This window comes from Rhinoraja longicauda, chromosome 28 (genome assembly GCF_053455715.1).
Source record: "Rhinoraja longicauda isolate Sanriku21f chromosome 28, sRhiLon1.1, whole genome shotgun sequence".
Taxonomy (NCBI): Eukaryota; Metazoa; Chordata; class Chondrichthyes; order Rajiformes; family Arhynchobatidae; genus Rhinoraja; species Rhinoraja longicauda.
The window spans coordinates 27,420,770-27,437,745 of record NC_135980.1 but is presented as its reverse complement, the minus strand read 5'-3'; the positions used below and the strand labels follow the sequence as shown (position 1 = coordinate 27,437,745).

Genomic DNA, 16,976 nt, shown 5'->3' with positions numbered 1-16,976 from the left:
TGAATGGTTACATCTTTTCAGTTCGGTATAACAGGGATGATTAGTTTAAGAGAGAGAAATAAAGAACGAAACAAAACTTAGCAGTTCCTTCTTGCTCTCAGTCTGATGAAGGGTCCCGATCCGAAACGTCACCTATTCCTTTTCTCCAGAGATGCTGCCCACTGAGTTACTCCAGCATTTTGTGTCTATCTTCAATGTCCACCAGTATCTGCAGTTCCTTCTTACACAAAACTAAACTTTTGTTGTGCCCTTCATGAGCTCAGGCTTCAAACATGTGATGTATAATAACTGGTGGAATGCAAGGAGATCTACAGTCTATAACGCCCCATGATCAACGTACCTTCATTGATGGGACGGCAGTGGAGAGAGTCAACAGCTTCCAGTTCCTGGGCGTGCACAGCCCTGAAGATCTGTTCTAGGCCCAGCACATTGATGGAATCAGAAAGAAAACTCATTCCCGCCTCTGCTTCCTCAGGAGGAGCTTCAGCATGTCGCCAAAATCTATATACTAAAACTCTCGTTTGTTTGTTTGTTTGTTTGTTCCTGAACTACAGCCAAAACGGTACACGATAGCACGACAATTTTAGGCCCACCTTACTCCGTCGCCCCTTTGGTGCTAATGGAAGAAGTTTCATTGAAATCGGTGTTATATTTTTTAAGTTATTCACATTTTAAAGTATAAACCTATCTCCTAGGGAGGGAGGGAGGAGGATAAGGGGGTTTGAGGGGGATGGAGTGGGGAGAGGGGAAGGGGGAGGGGATGGGGAGGAGGGTAGAGGGAGGAGGGAGGGGATAGGGGAGGGGGAGGGGGGGAGGAGAGGGTGCTGCACCAATGCAGGAGATTTTTGGGACCAACGGGTCCACTTGGTCTAGTATTCTATTAAAGCTCTCCAGGTAGAGAGCGTACTGACTGGTTCCATCATGGCCCGGTTCTGTACCTCGAGAGTCCAAGAACAAAGGAGTCTACACAGGGTGGTGGATGGTCCATCCTGTGGCCTGACCTCCCCACCATCAACGGGATCTGCAGGCAGGAATGGGTGTTTCAAAAAGCAGGAGAATGGGGTTGAGTGGGAATGATAGATCAGCCCTGATTTGAATGGCAGGGTGGACTCGTTGGGCCGAATGGCCTACTGGTGCTCCTATGACTTATGAACATGAAAAAGGCATCAGAGACCCACACCACCCTGGGCACACTCAGACCATAGACAATACACAATAGGTGCAGGAGGAGGCCATTCGGCCCTTCGAGCCTGCACCGCCATTCAATATGATCATGGCTGATCATCCAACTCAGTATCCTGTACCTGCCTTCTCTCCATACCCCCTGATCCCTTTAGCCACAAGTGCCACATCTAACTCCCTCTTAAATATAGCCAATGTGATCATGGCTGATCATTCTCAATCAGTACCCCGTTCCTGCCTTCTCCCCATACTCCCTGACTCCGTTATCTTTAAGAGCTCTATCTAGCTCTCTCTTGAATGCATTCAGAGAATTGGCCTCCACTGCCTTCTGAGGCAGAGAATTCCACAGATTCACAACTCTCTGACTGAAAAAGTTTTTCCTCATCTCCGTTCTAAATGGCCTACCCCTTATTCTTAAACTGTGGCCCCTTGTTCTGGACTCCCCCAACATTGGGAACATGTTTCCTGCCTCTAACGTGTCCAACCCCTTAATAATCTTACCTCATCTCACTCCGACCATCAGGGAGAAGGTGCAGAAGCCTGAAAATTGGTGCCTCTGTGTTCAAGAACAGGTACTTCCCATTGTCTATCATGATCCCCCAACCCTGCCTCAGCAACCAACTGCCATGGACGTTTTTTATCAATTACACTACCTACTTGGACCTGCACTATTATGGTCTGGCTGCATAGTACAACTAATAACTTATTGTTTATTTTGCATTGATTTGTTATGCTGTTGAGTTAATGTGCTCGTAAAGCTACAGCATGTAAGAATTTCACTATTCTGTTATCTAATGCACGTGACAATTAAATACTCTTGTCTCTTGATGACAGTAACGAGATGACTAATGAGGGAATGGAGACAACTCTGATCAATAGTCCCATTGTTGCTGTGCTTGGAACTTTGGAAAGGAATTTGGAGTGCACACTACTAATACAGAGGCAACAATATTACCATTAACCTAACCTCTGAATGCATTTAAGAGAGAGCTAGATAGAGCTCTTAAGGATAGCGGAGTCAGGGGGTATGGGGAGAAGGCAGGAATGGGGTACTGATTGAGAATGATCAGCCATGATCACATTGAATGGCGGTGCTGGCTCGAAGGGCCGAATGGCCTACTCCTGCACCTATTGTCTTTGTCTATTGTCTAACATGATTAATTTCTCCCATGGCCCCATAGCAGAAGTGTCCACGTCGCAGGACTGGAAACTGGACGTGTCCTGAGCTAATTCTGCTACCACCATCATCTACTGTACAAGTGATGGCTCCCACTGACTGTCGCCGGAAGCTTGCGTCCTTTTCGGGACCGACGATGACAGTGATGTAACATTTGAAACATGGATGACGGACGCGAAAGAGGAATTTCTACCATCCCTATTCAACAGAGTTGTCGCTTGTAAACTTGAGTACAGGTCACTGAAAGATCTGCTTTAGTTTAGTTGACCTGGAACAACAATTATTATAAGTTCAATAAATGGTAATCCAAAAAACTACAGATGCTGGAAATCGGAAATGTAGAGAAAACAAAACTGCTAGAGACACTCAGTAACTCTGGAGAAACCTTTGGAAGGAGAAGCAGGCGTCAATGATCTGAAACGTTAACTCTCTTCCTCCATCCAATTGTTTGAACCAACAAATGTTCCGAGCATTTGCAGTTTCTATTTCACCACAGTGGCTGCCTCGCCAACAGTCTGTCTGTCCTTTCGACTGTTTTTATTATTTTAAGTTTGTGTTAAAAGTATGTTTTAGTGTTTCTTGGTTTGTTTTATGTGAGGTGGGGGGGGGGGGGGGGAATTGAGGGAAACTTTTCTTCAATCTCTTACCTCGACGGAGATGCGTCTCCTATCTCCGTCCCCACTGCGGCCTAACATCGAGGCCTTTCCTGGAGACCGGCTCGGCGCGGACTTTAACATCGTGGAGCTTGCGATCCTTTGCCGAGGATCGACTGTGGAGAGCTCCAACCGCGGGGCCTGTGGACTTGAACATCATGAAGCCCGTGGTCTCTGGTAAGAAGAGGCCGACTCGGGAGCTCCATGCCGCGGAGAGTTTTTTTCCAACCGTCCCGACGCCGGAGTTTCGACCATCCCAACGCGAGGACCTCAGACAGTCGGCAGCGGCAACTGCGGACGGTTCAACAGCCCCGACCGCGGGTGAACAAAGAGGAAGATGATTGGAACTTTATTACCTTCCATCACAGTGAGGAATGTGGAATCCGCTGTGGTGGATGTTGATGTTAAATTTTACTTTATGTGGCTGTGTGTCTGGTTGCTTTTCACTTAGTATGGCTGTATGGTAACTCAAATTTCACTGTACCTTAATTGGTACATGTGACAATAAATTGATCTTGAAATCTTGAGTATTGTGCGCTCGTTATGGACCCTAAGTTAATGTACTCGTACAAGAGAATTGAGGTTAAATAGGTGGGTGGAGCACTTTGTTAAAAGGCAGAAATTACTTTTCTGCTCAGACCTCAATAATTACCCTCCTTTGAACAGGTACAGTCTCTTTAGACTTTTGAGATAGAGTGCGGAAACAGCCTTTCGGCCCATCGAGTCCATGCCGACTGGCGATTCCCGTACCCCAGCACTATCCTACACACTTGGGACAATTTACAATGTTACCAAAGCCTATTAACCTGCAGACCTATATGTATTTGGAATGTAGGAGGAAACCGGAGCACCCGGAGAAAACCCATGAGATCACGGGGAGAACGTACAAACTCCTGTAGCCAGACTCGAACCTGGGTCTCTGGCGACGTGAGGCAGCAACTCTACCAGTGTGCCACTCGGCTGCCCTCTCCTTCTCTAATTCAGAGAGAGGTCATTTCTCTAAAGTCCCCATTATCCTCGACAATAATTTACCTGCTGGTCAGTAATCTAGTTCAGCCTGAGAATTCAGCCTATGTCTCAGATGATCACAAGACCAAGATTGTCCACTTGTTCGGGCACCCTGGGGGGTTTCAGGGACCGCTGGGCACCGCGGGGGATTGGATGTATCCTGGATGGGGATAGTAATATAATTGTATAATAGTTTCAATGGGTATATTTGTTTGTATAGTATTCTGGTGGTGGGTTCTGTTTTGGTTTTATTGTATTATATATATCATTTTAATATTTGAATAAATATTTTTTATTTAAAATAAATAAATAAATAAATAAATAAATAAGCAAGTAGACAAATAAATAAATAGATAGATAGATAGATAGATAGATAGATAGATAGATAGATAGATAGATAGATAGATAGATAGATAGATAGATAGATAAATGGACGAATGAATAAATAAATAAACAAACAAATAAATAAATAGATAAATAAATAAATAAATAAATGTCGGGTTTTTTTAAAGCTGGTCATGGAAAAGCAAGCTCACGGAAAAAAAAATTTATTTTAAAAAAGGTTGTCCACTTGCAGTCCTCATCGTGAAATCTCCTCTGGGCGTGAGACAGAAGAGTCACATCAGAGCATCTTAAGCTGGACAAATGGTGAGAACAATATTGTGGAATGGCAGTCATTTGCTCTGCAAATCCTCACAAGGTAATTGACCATCCCAGGTGTGGCCAGCTCCTTGTGGCTTAACAGAGTATTGTAAACGTTCATCATATTGATCCCACCTTAACCAACAGCACACTGTCTCCAAGAGAAAAACGTCCATGTCATTTTTAGCAATGCCAATAAGATTTTGATGTATCCATTTATGGGACATTGGTGACAGTGACAAGCCAACAATTTTGCCTCTTCCGTAATATCGCTGAGAAAATGATAGTGAGCAGCCTTCTTGAACCGCTGAAGTATTTCCAGTAAAGGGACTCCCGCACTGTTATGGGTCAGTGAGTTTCAGGATTCAAGACCAAACAATGATGAAGGAATGGTTAGCTTCAACAAAGAAAAAGCTTTTCACTCTACCTCTACACATGCCAATAAACTAAGCTAAACTGAAACAATATATTTCCACCAGGATTGTTTGTGGTTCCGGGGCACCTTGGAGGGTTTCCACGTCCCAGTTGCCCTCCTGGTCCTAGGTGGTAGAGGCAATGTAGACAATAGACAATAGGTGTAGGAGTAGGCCATTCGGCCCTTCGCGCCAGCACCGCCATTCAATGTGATCATGGCTGATCATCCACAATCAGTACCCCGTTCCTGCCTTCTCCCCATATCCCTTAACTCCGCTGTCATTAAGAGTTCTCTCTAACTCTCTCTTGAAAGCATCCAGAGAATTGGCCTCCACCACCTTCTGAGGCAGAGAATTCCACAGATTCACAACTCTCTGGGTGAAAAGGTTTTTCCTCATCTCCGATCTAAATGGCCTGCCCCTTATTCTTAAACTGTGGCCCCTGGTTCTGGAAGAGTAATCAGAGCGCATTTTCTGAAGAAGGGTCCCAACCTGAAACGTCACCTATTTTTTGTCTGCGGAGGTGCAACTTGATCCGTTGAGTTACTCCAGCACTTTGTGTCCACCTTTGGTATAAAGCAGCATCTGCTTGAACTGAATGGGTTCTGTTTCCAGGGTTAGGTTTTTTTTCACCAGCTGCCCGTATGACAGTGTGTGCCACAGTAGACAGATATCCCAGCAAATGGAGAAATAGCTATAATGTTCGTATTTGTTTTAACCAAGCAAGCAATATGTGAGAAAGCAATATTGATGGGAATAGCTCTGCTCTCGTTATTCATCATGCAGCGGAGGCAGAGGTTCCAGGAGAAAATGAAATAAAAATTAGCTTCCAGTCCATTTTCTGAGTGGATTGTTTTTGAGTGAATGGCCCATTAATTTCTAAAATGTATGACTCCTCTCTCAGACTGGATCACTGTGCAGACATGGTAAAATATCAAGAATGGGTCAATTTCCTTTCCATCATCTGGGATTAAGAGCGGGGAACAATGGGAGGGTCAGAATAGCTAAATTGGGGGGTGGGGGGTGGGGGGGCTGGGGGGGTGGGTGAGGGGGGAAGGAGGGGGGGGGGGGAGCCTGAAAGATATGACGTAGTAGGATCAATGTAGGTGATCAATGTCAGACAGGGTTCGAATCTGTAGGACTCTTGAAGCATCTTACAGCAAAGGAGGTGGTATTCGATTGCTGGAGTAACCATGGGTGAAAGCCTAGCGGAACATTACAGCCAAAGAATTTCACTGTACTAAGTACATGTGCCAAAGTATCCATCAATCAATCAATCAATTGTAACAGTTTAATCATTTGTCAGTCCTCTTTTTACTTGATTTTAACCTCTTCTTCCCTCTTTACCCATATTTATCTCCAAGTGAGGAGTTTTATAGCTCAGAATTCTGAGAATCAAATAAAATACAGCATTGGCAGTTCTTAAATGATAAGAGCAGAATCAGGCCATTCGGCCCATCATGTCTACTCCGCCAGTCAATCATGGCTGATCTATCTCTCTCTCTCTCTCCTAACCCCATTACCCTGCCTTCTCCCCATAGCCCCTGACACCTGTACTAATCAAGAGTCTATCTATCTCTCCCTTTAAAAATATCCATTGACTTGGTATCCACATGCCGTCTGTGGCATCAGTCTGAAGAAAGGTCTCGACCCGAAACGTCACCCATTCTTTCTCTCCCGAGATGCTGCCTGACCCACTGAGTTACCCCAGCATTTTGTGTCTACCTTCTCTCCAGAGATAGACAATAGACAACAGGTGCAGGAGGAGGCCATTCGGCCCTTCGAGCCAGCACCGCCATTCAATGTGATCATGGCTGATCATTCACAATCAGTACCCCATTCCTGCCCTCTCCCCATACCCCCTGACTCCGCTCAGATGTTGCCTGACCCGCTGAGTTACTCCAGCATTTCTACGGTCTGTGGCAGTGTTATGTTGACCCAAGGTTAAGGGACATAAAGTCTTAAGCTGATTTCACTGCAGGTCTGCCCTTTGGGTCATGGTATCTCCATTCCACGCCAGCCCTTTGAGGTTCAGAGTCATATATTGAAACAAGCCCTTCGCCCAACCTGCCCACACCGACCAACTTGCGCCTTCTACACTGCCTGCCCGCGCTTGGCCCATATCCCTCCAACCCTCTCCCATCGCACCGAGGAGTCCCCTGCAACCTGTTCCTCGCGCGGTTCATGGACTCGCCTGCCGCCTGCCACTTTTGCGGGTTGGAAGAGTCTGTGTACCACGTGTACATGGAGTGTGTGAGGTTGCAGCCCCCTGTTCCAATATCTAAAGGGGCTGCTCCTTGCTTTTTGGCTGCACTTTTCACCCACCATCCTCATCTTTGGACACCCTGTGCGTAGGGGAGAGGGTAGAGGGGCCAAAGATATCCTTGTTGGGTTGCTCCTGGGCCTGGCCAAACTGGCCATCCGCGACTCACGGCGCCAGGCGGATGAGGGCTCTGCCCGAGCCAGCTGCCTATCTACCCCTGAGGTTACGTCCGCGCCCGGGTGGTGTTGGAGAGGGACCGCACGCTGTCCACGGGCACCCTGGGGGGTTTCCGGGACCGCTGGGCACCGCGGGGGGATTGGATGTATCCTGGATGGGGATTGTAATATAATTGTATAATAGTTTCAATTGGTATATTTGTTTATATAGTATTCTGGTGGTGGGTTCTGTTTTGGTTTTATTGTATTGTATATATTTTTAATATTTGAATAAATATTTTTGATTTTAAAAAAAACCTCTCCCACCAGGTTCTGAGCGACCTGGCGAGGCCCGTGTGGGACCCACACTCCCAGTCACGGGGGGGGAGATCGGTGGGAGGGTTAGGTGGGCAGCGCTTTGAGTCTGCCTTCAGGAAGACCAGCACCTACCTGCAGTTCCTTTCTACACACCCTTCCACAGATGCTGCCTGGCCCGCTGAGTTACTCCAGCACTCTGTGTTCTGGCCACAGAATAGGTTGAGGGAGGATTATACACAGTCCAGGGAATTATCCAGACAATTGCCGCAGGATCCAATAAAGAAGACCAGAAACTGGACCAAAGAATGGGCGGTGTAGGCGTGAACATGTGGGTTTGTTTGTATGTATCAGCGTTCCCCGGCTGGCAGCGTGGGAGTGGGAGTGGGAGTGGGAGTGGACCCCGAGGTTTACACCTGAACGGCCTTTCCCCCCCTCACCGCGGGACCTCCGTCTCTCTATCCTAACCCTAACCTCACCGGCAGAGCCCACAGCTCACCGCCTCGCCGCGCCGGAGACCCGGGTTCGATCCCGACTGCGGGCGTTGTCTGTACGGAGTTTGTACGTTCTCCCCGTGACCCGCGTGGGTTTTCTCCGGGTGCTCCGGTTTCCCGCCACACAGGTTTGTGGGAGGGAACTGCAGATGCTGATTTACACCGAGGATAGACACACCATGCTGGAGTAACTCAGTCTGAAGAAGGGTCTCGACCCGAAACGTCACCCATTCCTTCTCTCCAGAGATGCTGCCTGACCCGCTGAGTTACTCCAGCATTTGGTGCATCTCTTGAGGTTCGTGGGTTAATTGGCTTCGTTAACAGAAACGAGGGCGGCCGCTGGAGTCCGTCCGGCACTTCCTCACGGAGACTCTCCCACATCCTCGCCAAGACTCCCTCTGCCCTCTCCCCCTGCCCTCTCCCCCCTCCCTCTCCCCCTGCCCTCTCCCCCTCCCCTCTCCCCCTGCCCTCTCCCCCCTCCCTCTCCCCCTGCCCTCTCCCCCGCCCTCTCCCCCCGCCCTCTCCCCCGCCCCCCCCCCCGCCCTCTCCCCCCTCCCTCTCCCCCTGCCCTCCCCCCCTGCCCTCTCCTCTGCCCTCTCCTCTGCCCTCTCCCCCTCCCCTCTCCCCCTGCCCTCTCTCTCCCTCTCTCCTCTCCCCCTGCCCTCCCCCCTGCCTTCTACCTCCGCAGCAGTCCCACCCCGTCTCACACTTCAATTATTTCAACCAATTCAAATTGTAACGTCTTAGTTCATTTTTACAACAAAAAAATTCTCGTGGTTTTCTCTTCTTGTTATCTCTCTATCTATTTATCCCCTCTCTCTCTCTCTCTCTCTCTCTCTCTCTCTCTCTCTCTCTCTCTCTCTCTCTCTCTCTCTCTCTCTCTCTCTCTCTCTCTCTCTCTCTCTCTCTCTCTCTCTCTCTCTCTCTCTCTCTCTCTCTCTCTCTCTCTCTCTCTCTCTCTCTCTCTCCCTCTCCATTTCTCCCTATCTACCCATCTCTCTCCCTCTCTATCTCTCCCTCTATCCCTCCTCTCCACATCTCTCTCTCTCTCTCTCTCTCTCTCTCTCTCTCTCTCTCTCTCTCTCTCTCTCTCTCTCTCTCTCTCTCTCTCTCTCTCTCTCTCTCTCTCTCTCTCTCTCTCTCTCTCTCTCTCTCTCTCTCTCTCTGCTTTTCTCTCTCTCCATCTCTCCATCTCTCCATCTCTCTCTCTCTCTCTCTCTCTCTCTCTCTCTCTCCCACTCTCTCCCTCTCCCTCCCTCTCCCTCCCTCCCTCCCTCTCCGCTCCGCTCTGCCCCATTCCTCTCCAGACCAGCAGGCAGTGAGTGGTGCAGAAGTTTACAGCGGAGCGAGGAGCGGGGACCAGGGACAGAGGACCAGGGACAGAGGACCAGGGTCCAGGGACCAGGGTCCAGGAACCAAGGACCAGGGACCCTCGGCCAATGTCAGCCCCAGGGCGCGTCCAGGAGTGACCGGGAGACCACCGGCTCCTGCCGCTGTGAGACCCCCCTCTGCGAGCGGGCATGGGGAGGCGGGAGCGGCTCTGGCCTTTGCTCGGGATGCTCCACACCTTGCTGAGCGTGTGCCAGCCTCACCCCGAGCCATGCCACGTCCTGAGCCGTGTTGGACACACGGTGCGTCTGGGCACGTTGCTACCTGCGCCCCGGGCAGTCGAGCTACAACAGGCGCTGCTGGAAGCGGCAGACTCTGCTCTCAGACGCAACCTGCTGCCCTACAACCTGAGCCTGGAGATGGTGGGCGGCCAGGCGTGGACCCCCGACCCCCAGTCCCTGCTACAGTTCATCTGCCAGTCCATCGTGGTCCGGGGAGTGGCGGCCGTGCTCGCCTTTCCGCAGTCCACGGAGCAACTCGCCCAGCTGGACCTGCTGTCGTCGTTCCTGGAGATCCCTATCGTCAGCATCGTGGAGCAGGGAGAGGGGCTGAGGACACAGGTAGGCGACTTGCCCAACTACCAACTCCCCAATTCACCAAGGGCCGCCGCTCCTTCACTTTTGCGTCCAAACGCTCTGGGTGTCCGAGGTCGTGGGCGAGAAGGCAGGAGAATGGGGGTTGGGGAGATAGGATCAGCCACGATTGAATGGCGGAGTAGAATCGATGGGCCGAATGGCCTCATTCTGATCTATAGACAATAGACAATAGGTGCAGGAGGAGGCCATTCGGCCCTTCGAGCCAGCACCGCCATTCAATCTGATCATGGCTGATCGTTCTCAATCAGTACCCCGTTCCTGCCTTCTCCCCATACCCCCTGACTCCGCTATCCTTAAGAGCTCTATCCAGCTCTCTCTTGAATGCATTCAGATAATTGGCCTCCACTGCCTTCTGAGGCAGAGAATTCCACAGATTCACAACTCTCTGACTGAAAAAGTTTTTCCTCGCCTCAGTTCTAAATGGCCTACCCCTTATTCTTAAACTGTTCCCCTGGTTCTGGATTCCCCCAACATTGGGAACATGTTTCCTGCCTCTAACGTGTCCAACCCCTTAATAATCTTATACGTTTCGATAAGATCCCCTCTCATCCTTCTAAATTCCAGTATATATTCCAGTGATCTAGATTCCAGTGATCTTATCACTTGTGAACTGGCGAACGCTCAAGTTGCAATAGAGACAGACGCAAAATGCTGGAGAAACTCATCGGGTCAGGCAGCATCTCTGGAGCAAGGGGAATAGTTCCAGACACACCATGATCTGTGTTCAGAAGTGCCACCCGGGCGCCTGTATGGGTTTAAGGTCGTGGAGCCGGGGGTGGGGGTTGGTGGGGGTGGTGGAGGGATAATGGAGTTGCAGAATCACAGAGGGGTTACAGAAGGGTGGCTATTCGGCCCGTCGAGTCGGTACTAGCACTGTGCATGAGCAGTCTAAGTCTAACCCCCCACCCACCACCCCGCTCTCTCCCCAATTTTCCTGCGAGTTATCACCGTTATCATAACTCCGTTTAAGTGTTAAGAGTTCAATCTCGTCCACGGCCGCCTTCTACACACCCCGTCTACCGGCTACTAGTTAAAACGGTGCCTTCAGTGTGAATCAAGGGGACAGAGAACAGATTAGTGTTCTGCACATATGGAGAGTTGTCACACTTTAGAGGTTTCCCTGCACTTTAGAGGTCGCTGAGTTCAAGTCAAAACTTTCCAGAAGATCTCCGCTGGACAAAATGGAACAGCGAGCAGTTAATATTGGTAGGAAGGAACCGCACATGTTGGTTTAAACCGAAGATAGACAGACACAAAATGCTGGAGTGACTCAGCGGGAAATCTCTGGAGAGAAGGGATGGGTCGAGCCCCTTCTTCAAGGGTCTCGACCCGAAACATCACCCATTCCTTTTCTCCACAGATGCTGCCTGACCCGTTGAGTTACTCCTGCATCTTGAGTGTCTGTCTTCAGTTAGTGTTGGTACTTGCACGTCTAGGTCGATCAGGTAGCATCTGTGGAGGGAATAGATCCAGACCCTTCTTCAACACCCGATCCGACCCGACACGCCGCCGGTCCATTCCCTCCACAGATGCTGCCTGACCCGCTGAGTTCCTCCACCACTCTGTGTCTTTGTTCAAAATTCCAGCATCTTGTGTCTGCGTCTGAACTCCCCACTGAAGACGACGAGAAAATGCAATTCTATCCACAGGTTTACAATGAATCAGTTTGAGTTCCGCTAGATTATAATCAACATTGAATGAACGTTCGTTTTCTGTAAATGGAGCCGTCTATATTGCGTGGCATGATAGATTATCCCGGCGACTGTCAGTGGTGGATGTGCAGTAATATCTGTTAAAATGAGCGTTTCTCTGGTTGTTACTTTTACCTGAGCGTTGGAGATGTAATTGGATTTTAGATACATGTCCTTTGAACAATAAAATGGTTCACCCTCGGCGTTTAGCCAGCTGATTCCTGCTGATTTCATTCGTAACCGGAGTAATGAGTGGAGACACTTCACGGGGATACGGCTGGAATGAGCGTTTGTGTGTGGGGGAATGCTCCTCACAAACCTGGACTGGAACCTTCAATCGGGAGAGTGGAGTTTAGATTAATGCCCCCCAACAACGGGGCATACGGTATATCACTGAAACACTCTTACCCAGAGAGACAGAGTGTTAGGAAGTGTGTGTGAGAGAGTGAGAGAGAGTGGGTGTGTGTCGGGGTGAGTGTGTGTGTTAGCGAGTGTGTGTTAGGGTGAGTGTGTGTTAGAGTGAGTGCGTGTGTGTGTGAGAAAGTGTGTGCGTGTGTTAGGGTGGGTGTGTATGTGAGAGAGAGAGAGAGAGTGTGTGTTAGAGTGAGTGCATATGTTTTTGTGTTAGAGAGGGTGCGTGCTTGAAAGTGTGCGTGTGAGTGTGTGTAAGAGAGAGTGTGTGTGTGTGCATGGGAGAGTGTGTTTGTGCATGAGAGAGTGTGAGAGAGAGTGTGTGCGTGAGAGAGTGTGTGAGAGAATGTGTTTGTGCATGAGAGATTGTGTGCATTGGAGTGTGTGCGTGAAAGAGTGTGCGAGAGAGAGAGAGTGTGTGTTTGTGCATGAGAGATTGTGTGCCTAAGAGTGTGAGCGTGAGAGAGAGAGTGTGAGAGAGAGTGTGTGCACGTGAGATAGTGTGTGAGAGAGAGTGTGTGTGTGCATGAGTGTGTGAGAGAGAGAGAGGGAGAGAGAGTGTGTGTGTGCGTGAGTGTGTGATAGAGAGAGTGAGAGAGAGTGTGTGTGTGCGTGAGTGTGAGAGAGAGAGAGAGTGAGAGAGAGTGTGTGTGCGCGTGAGAGAGTGTACGGGAGAGAGAGAGTGAGAGAGGGACCTCAATCATATGCATCTTCCTTGCCACCCAAAATGCCCTGTTGCAGTTGGCTGCACTCGACTGTGAAGAGAGAGAGATCTTTCTTTACCATTGTCTAATATTTCTGCAGCAAACAACTTTGACTATATATTTAAAAGCCAGCATCTCCCTTGTCCAGGTTCTGTGGGTAAATGCACTGCCTGGTGTGCCCGGAATGGCGGGACTGTCATATGTTGAAAGACTGGAGCGGCTAGGTTTGTATACACTGGAATTTAGAAGGATGAGAGGGGATCTTATCGAAACAAATAAGATTATTAAGGGGTTGGACACGTTAGAGGCAGGAAACATGTTCCCAATGTTGGGGGAGTCCAGAACTAGGGGCCACAGTTTAAGAATAAGGGGTAGGCCATTTAGAACGACGGAGATGAGGAAAAATATTTTCAGTCAGAGAGTTGTAAATCTGTGGAATTCTCTGCCTCAGAAGGCAGTGGAGGCCAATTCTCTGAATGCATTCAAGAGAGAGCTGGATAGAGCTCTTAAGGATAGCGGAGTCAGGGGGTATGGGGAGAAGGCAGGAACGGGGTACTGTTTGAGAATGATCAGCCATGTAGAAACCTTTTCTCCAGAGATGCTGCCTGACCTGCTGAGTTGCTCCAGAACTTAGTGTTGATATTCGGTATATACCAGCATCTGCAGTCCCTTACTACGCTAGCTTTGCTCCCTTGGTTCTTCTTTAGTCAGAGGGTGGTGAATCTGTGGAATTCTTTGCCACAGAAGGCTGTGGAGGCCAAGTCAGTGGATATTTTAAAGGCAGAAATAGATAGATTCTTGATTAGTGCGGGTGTCAGGGGTTATGGTGAGAAGGCGGGAGAATGGGGTTAAGAGGGAGAGATAGATCAGCCATGATTGAATGATGCAGTAGACTTGATGGGCCGAACAGCCTAACTCTGCTCCTATCCCTTACGAACATGAATTTATGGTTCTGATGGTTGCGCTGGAGGTGTTGATTAAATGGGCTTCAAGTGAAGAATAATCACTCTGTAGACCTGAAGAAAAGTGATAGTCAATCTCCTGCAAACGTCAAAGGGGTGCTTTATACCTTGGCATATAAAGCACCATTGAACCATTGGCATCCCCAGTCAACACTGACATCGCCTTCACTGAGCAGAAATACAAGCTGCAAACATGCAGCTGCCACAAGATTCCCTGTGGCCACTTTCCCACCGAGAAGGGGCACAGGTGTGGAACGCTATAGAACACGCCATGTGGAGGAAAAAAACTGCAGATGCCGGTTAAAATCGAAGGTAGACACAAAATGCTGGAGTAACTCAGCGGGTCAGGCAGCATCTCGGGAGAGAAGGAATAGGTGACGTTTCGGGTCAAGACCCTTATCAGGCTTTGTCCCGCCCCCTCCCCTGACATCAGTCTGAAGAAGGGTCTCGACCCGAAACGTCATCCATCCCTTCTCTCCCGAGATGCTGCCTGGCCCGCTGAGTTACTCCAGCATTTTGTGTCTACCTGCTACAAAACAACCACTGGCCGCTTTTTAAAAAGCTCACCATCATCTTCAGGGGCACCTGAAATGACCCGTGTAGGAAGAAGGAACTGCAGATGCTGGTTTATACCAAAGGTAGACACAAACTCAGCGGGTCAGGCTGCATCCCTCCAACACTTTGCATCCATCTTTAGAAATGACCCATGTCCTGAAATGAAAATGCCAGGAGGCCACATCCCAATGGTTCAATGGTACTTTTATTGTCACAAGTGTGAAGTGCTAACACAGTGAAATTATTTTTTTCTTACGAGCAGTCCAGTAGAGTATTGCCATACCCCTGATCCCCGATTAGCAAGTGTACAGGAATAGTCTAAGAAGATAACTGCAGATGCTGGTACAAATCGAAGGTATTTATTCACAAAATGCTGGAGTAACTCAGCAGGCCAGGCAGCATCTCGGAAGAGAAGGAATGGGTGACGTTTCGGGTCGAGACCCTTCTTCAGTCTGAAGAAGAGTCTCGACCCGAAACATCACCCATTCCTTCTTCAGTCTGAAGAAGGGTCTCGACCCGAAACGTCACCCATTCCTTCTCTCCCGAGATGCTGCCTGACCCGCTGAGTTACTCCAGCATTTTGTGAATAAATACAGGAATAGTCTACTGGGCCCACATGCAATAGGTTCCATGTTTCGGCCCTGTTTACTTCTCTACTTCCCAATGTCTCAACTTCCTTAGAAGGCTGAGTCCTCTGGGACGAGCATGCCCCCTACAACTCTCACCAACTTCTGCAGATGCGCCATAGAAAGCATTTTATCAGGATGCATCACAGCTCGGTTTGGGAACACCTCCATCCAAGACCGCAAGAAATTGCAGTGAATTGTGGACGCAGCCCAGACTATCGCACAAACCAACCTCCCTTCCGTTGACTCAATTTAGAGCTCATGCTGCCTCGGCAAGGCCAGCAGCATAATCAAAGACGTCACACCCTGGACACTCCCTCTTCTCCCCTCTCCCAACAGGCAAAAGGTACAGAGGTGTGAAAACGCACACCTCCAGATTCGGGGACAGTTTCTTCCCAGCTGTTCTCAAGGCCACTGAATCATCCTACCACAACCAGAGAGCAGTCCTGAACTACTATCTACCTCATTGGTGACCCTCGGACTATCCTTGATTGGACTCTGCTGGCTTTACCTTGCACTAAACGTTATTTTCTTATCGTGTATCTGTACACTGTAAGTTGCTACACGTGCCAATAAACAAAACTGAACTTTCCAATGTGCAAACTCTTGTTGTTATGTGTGGTGCCCGTTCCAGACAAGCCCCAGGCTCCAGCCATCGCCTTCCTTGGACGCCACACCCCTCCCCTCGCCCGACAGCCTTTGGTCTCCCGGGGAAGCCTCCCACAGCCTGAGAGACAATATTTGTTCTCTTGTTTCTCTGGCTTCCTCGTCCAGAGTGTGAGTGTGTAGATTTATCACTGGGGAATATTATAGATAAGCCACATCCTCCACAGGGCGCAACGGTAGAGCTACTGCCTTACAGCGCCAGAGACCTGGGTTCGATCCTGATTATGGGTGCTAGTCTGTACGGGGATTGTACGTTCTCCTGGTCTCCCCGAGATCCTCGACATCTTCCCTCACTCCAAAGACGTACAGGTTTGTAGGTTAATTGGCTTGGTATAGTTGTGAGTTGTCCCTAGTGTGTGTAGGATGATGTTAGTGTACGGGGATCGCTGGTCGGCACGGACCCAATGGGCTGAAGAACCTGATTCTGCATTGTATCTCCAAACGAAACTAAGAAAATAAACTTCCCAAAATTGTTAATTTTCCAGCAGGAGACCCTATATTAGGAGAGGGAATCCCAACTCATTATTATGCCTTCCTCCAATCTCTGGCTGCATGAAATTTAGTTAAGAGCTTTGAACGCTCGAACAGATAACTTTTGATTAAACGGGTAGTGTCACTGGTCAAGAGGTGTCACTGGTCTGGTTTAATTAACCAAGTAGTAATCAGTCTAATTGGTACCAAGTGGAACTAACTGGATTTATTTTAGGCGATAAAATATTGCAACAATAACAAGAGGCAGTGTGAATGATAAATGCTGGTGTGTTTAGTTTAGAGGCTTTATACTTCAGTATTTCACATACTAATTACTAAAATGCCCTTTGGCTTGGTTCCTGGTGCAGTCCTGGGGAAATGCCAGATAGTGTCATCATTGCAGTTGTGTAGAACTGAGCAGAACTATAACTCACAGTGCAATCACATCGTGCGGTGCTCAATTAGACGTTATTTTTAAGTACAATTCAATTGAGATGCATCGTAGGATATTATACGCTCCTGTTCTGTAGAGCATGAACATCATTAATCTCCCAATCTGGGTTCTAGCAGTGCACTTCTTAAAATCAAATATTTCCCCGAATA

At 48.8% G+C, this 16,976-nt stretch overlaps 1 protein-coding gene across 2 annotated transcripts in view; it reads left to right on the top strand.

Moving 5' to 3' along the window:
- The first annotated feature begins 8,034 nt into the window (after nucleotides 1-8,034).
- grin3bb (glutamate receptor, ionotropic, N-methyl-D-aspartate 3Bb) overlaps nucleotides 8,035-16,976 on the top strand; it is a 71,578-nt gene continuing 62,636 nt past the window's right edge. Inside the window, exons 1-2 of one of the 2 annotated variants that reach the window (XM_078423524.1) lie at nucleotides 8,035-8,139; nucleotides 9,610-10,251. In XM_078423524.1, the coding sequence (XP_078279650.1) occupies nucleotides 9,823-10,251 (429 nt within the window). In that variant the 5' untranslated portion in view covers nucleotides 8,035-8,139; nucleotides 9,610-9,822. Of the gene's footprint in view, nucleotides 8,140-9,605; nucleotides 10,252-16,976 lie in introns of those variants that run through there. The other variant, XM_078423525.1, reaches the window with a different exon arrangement.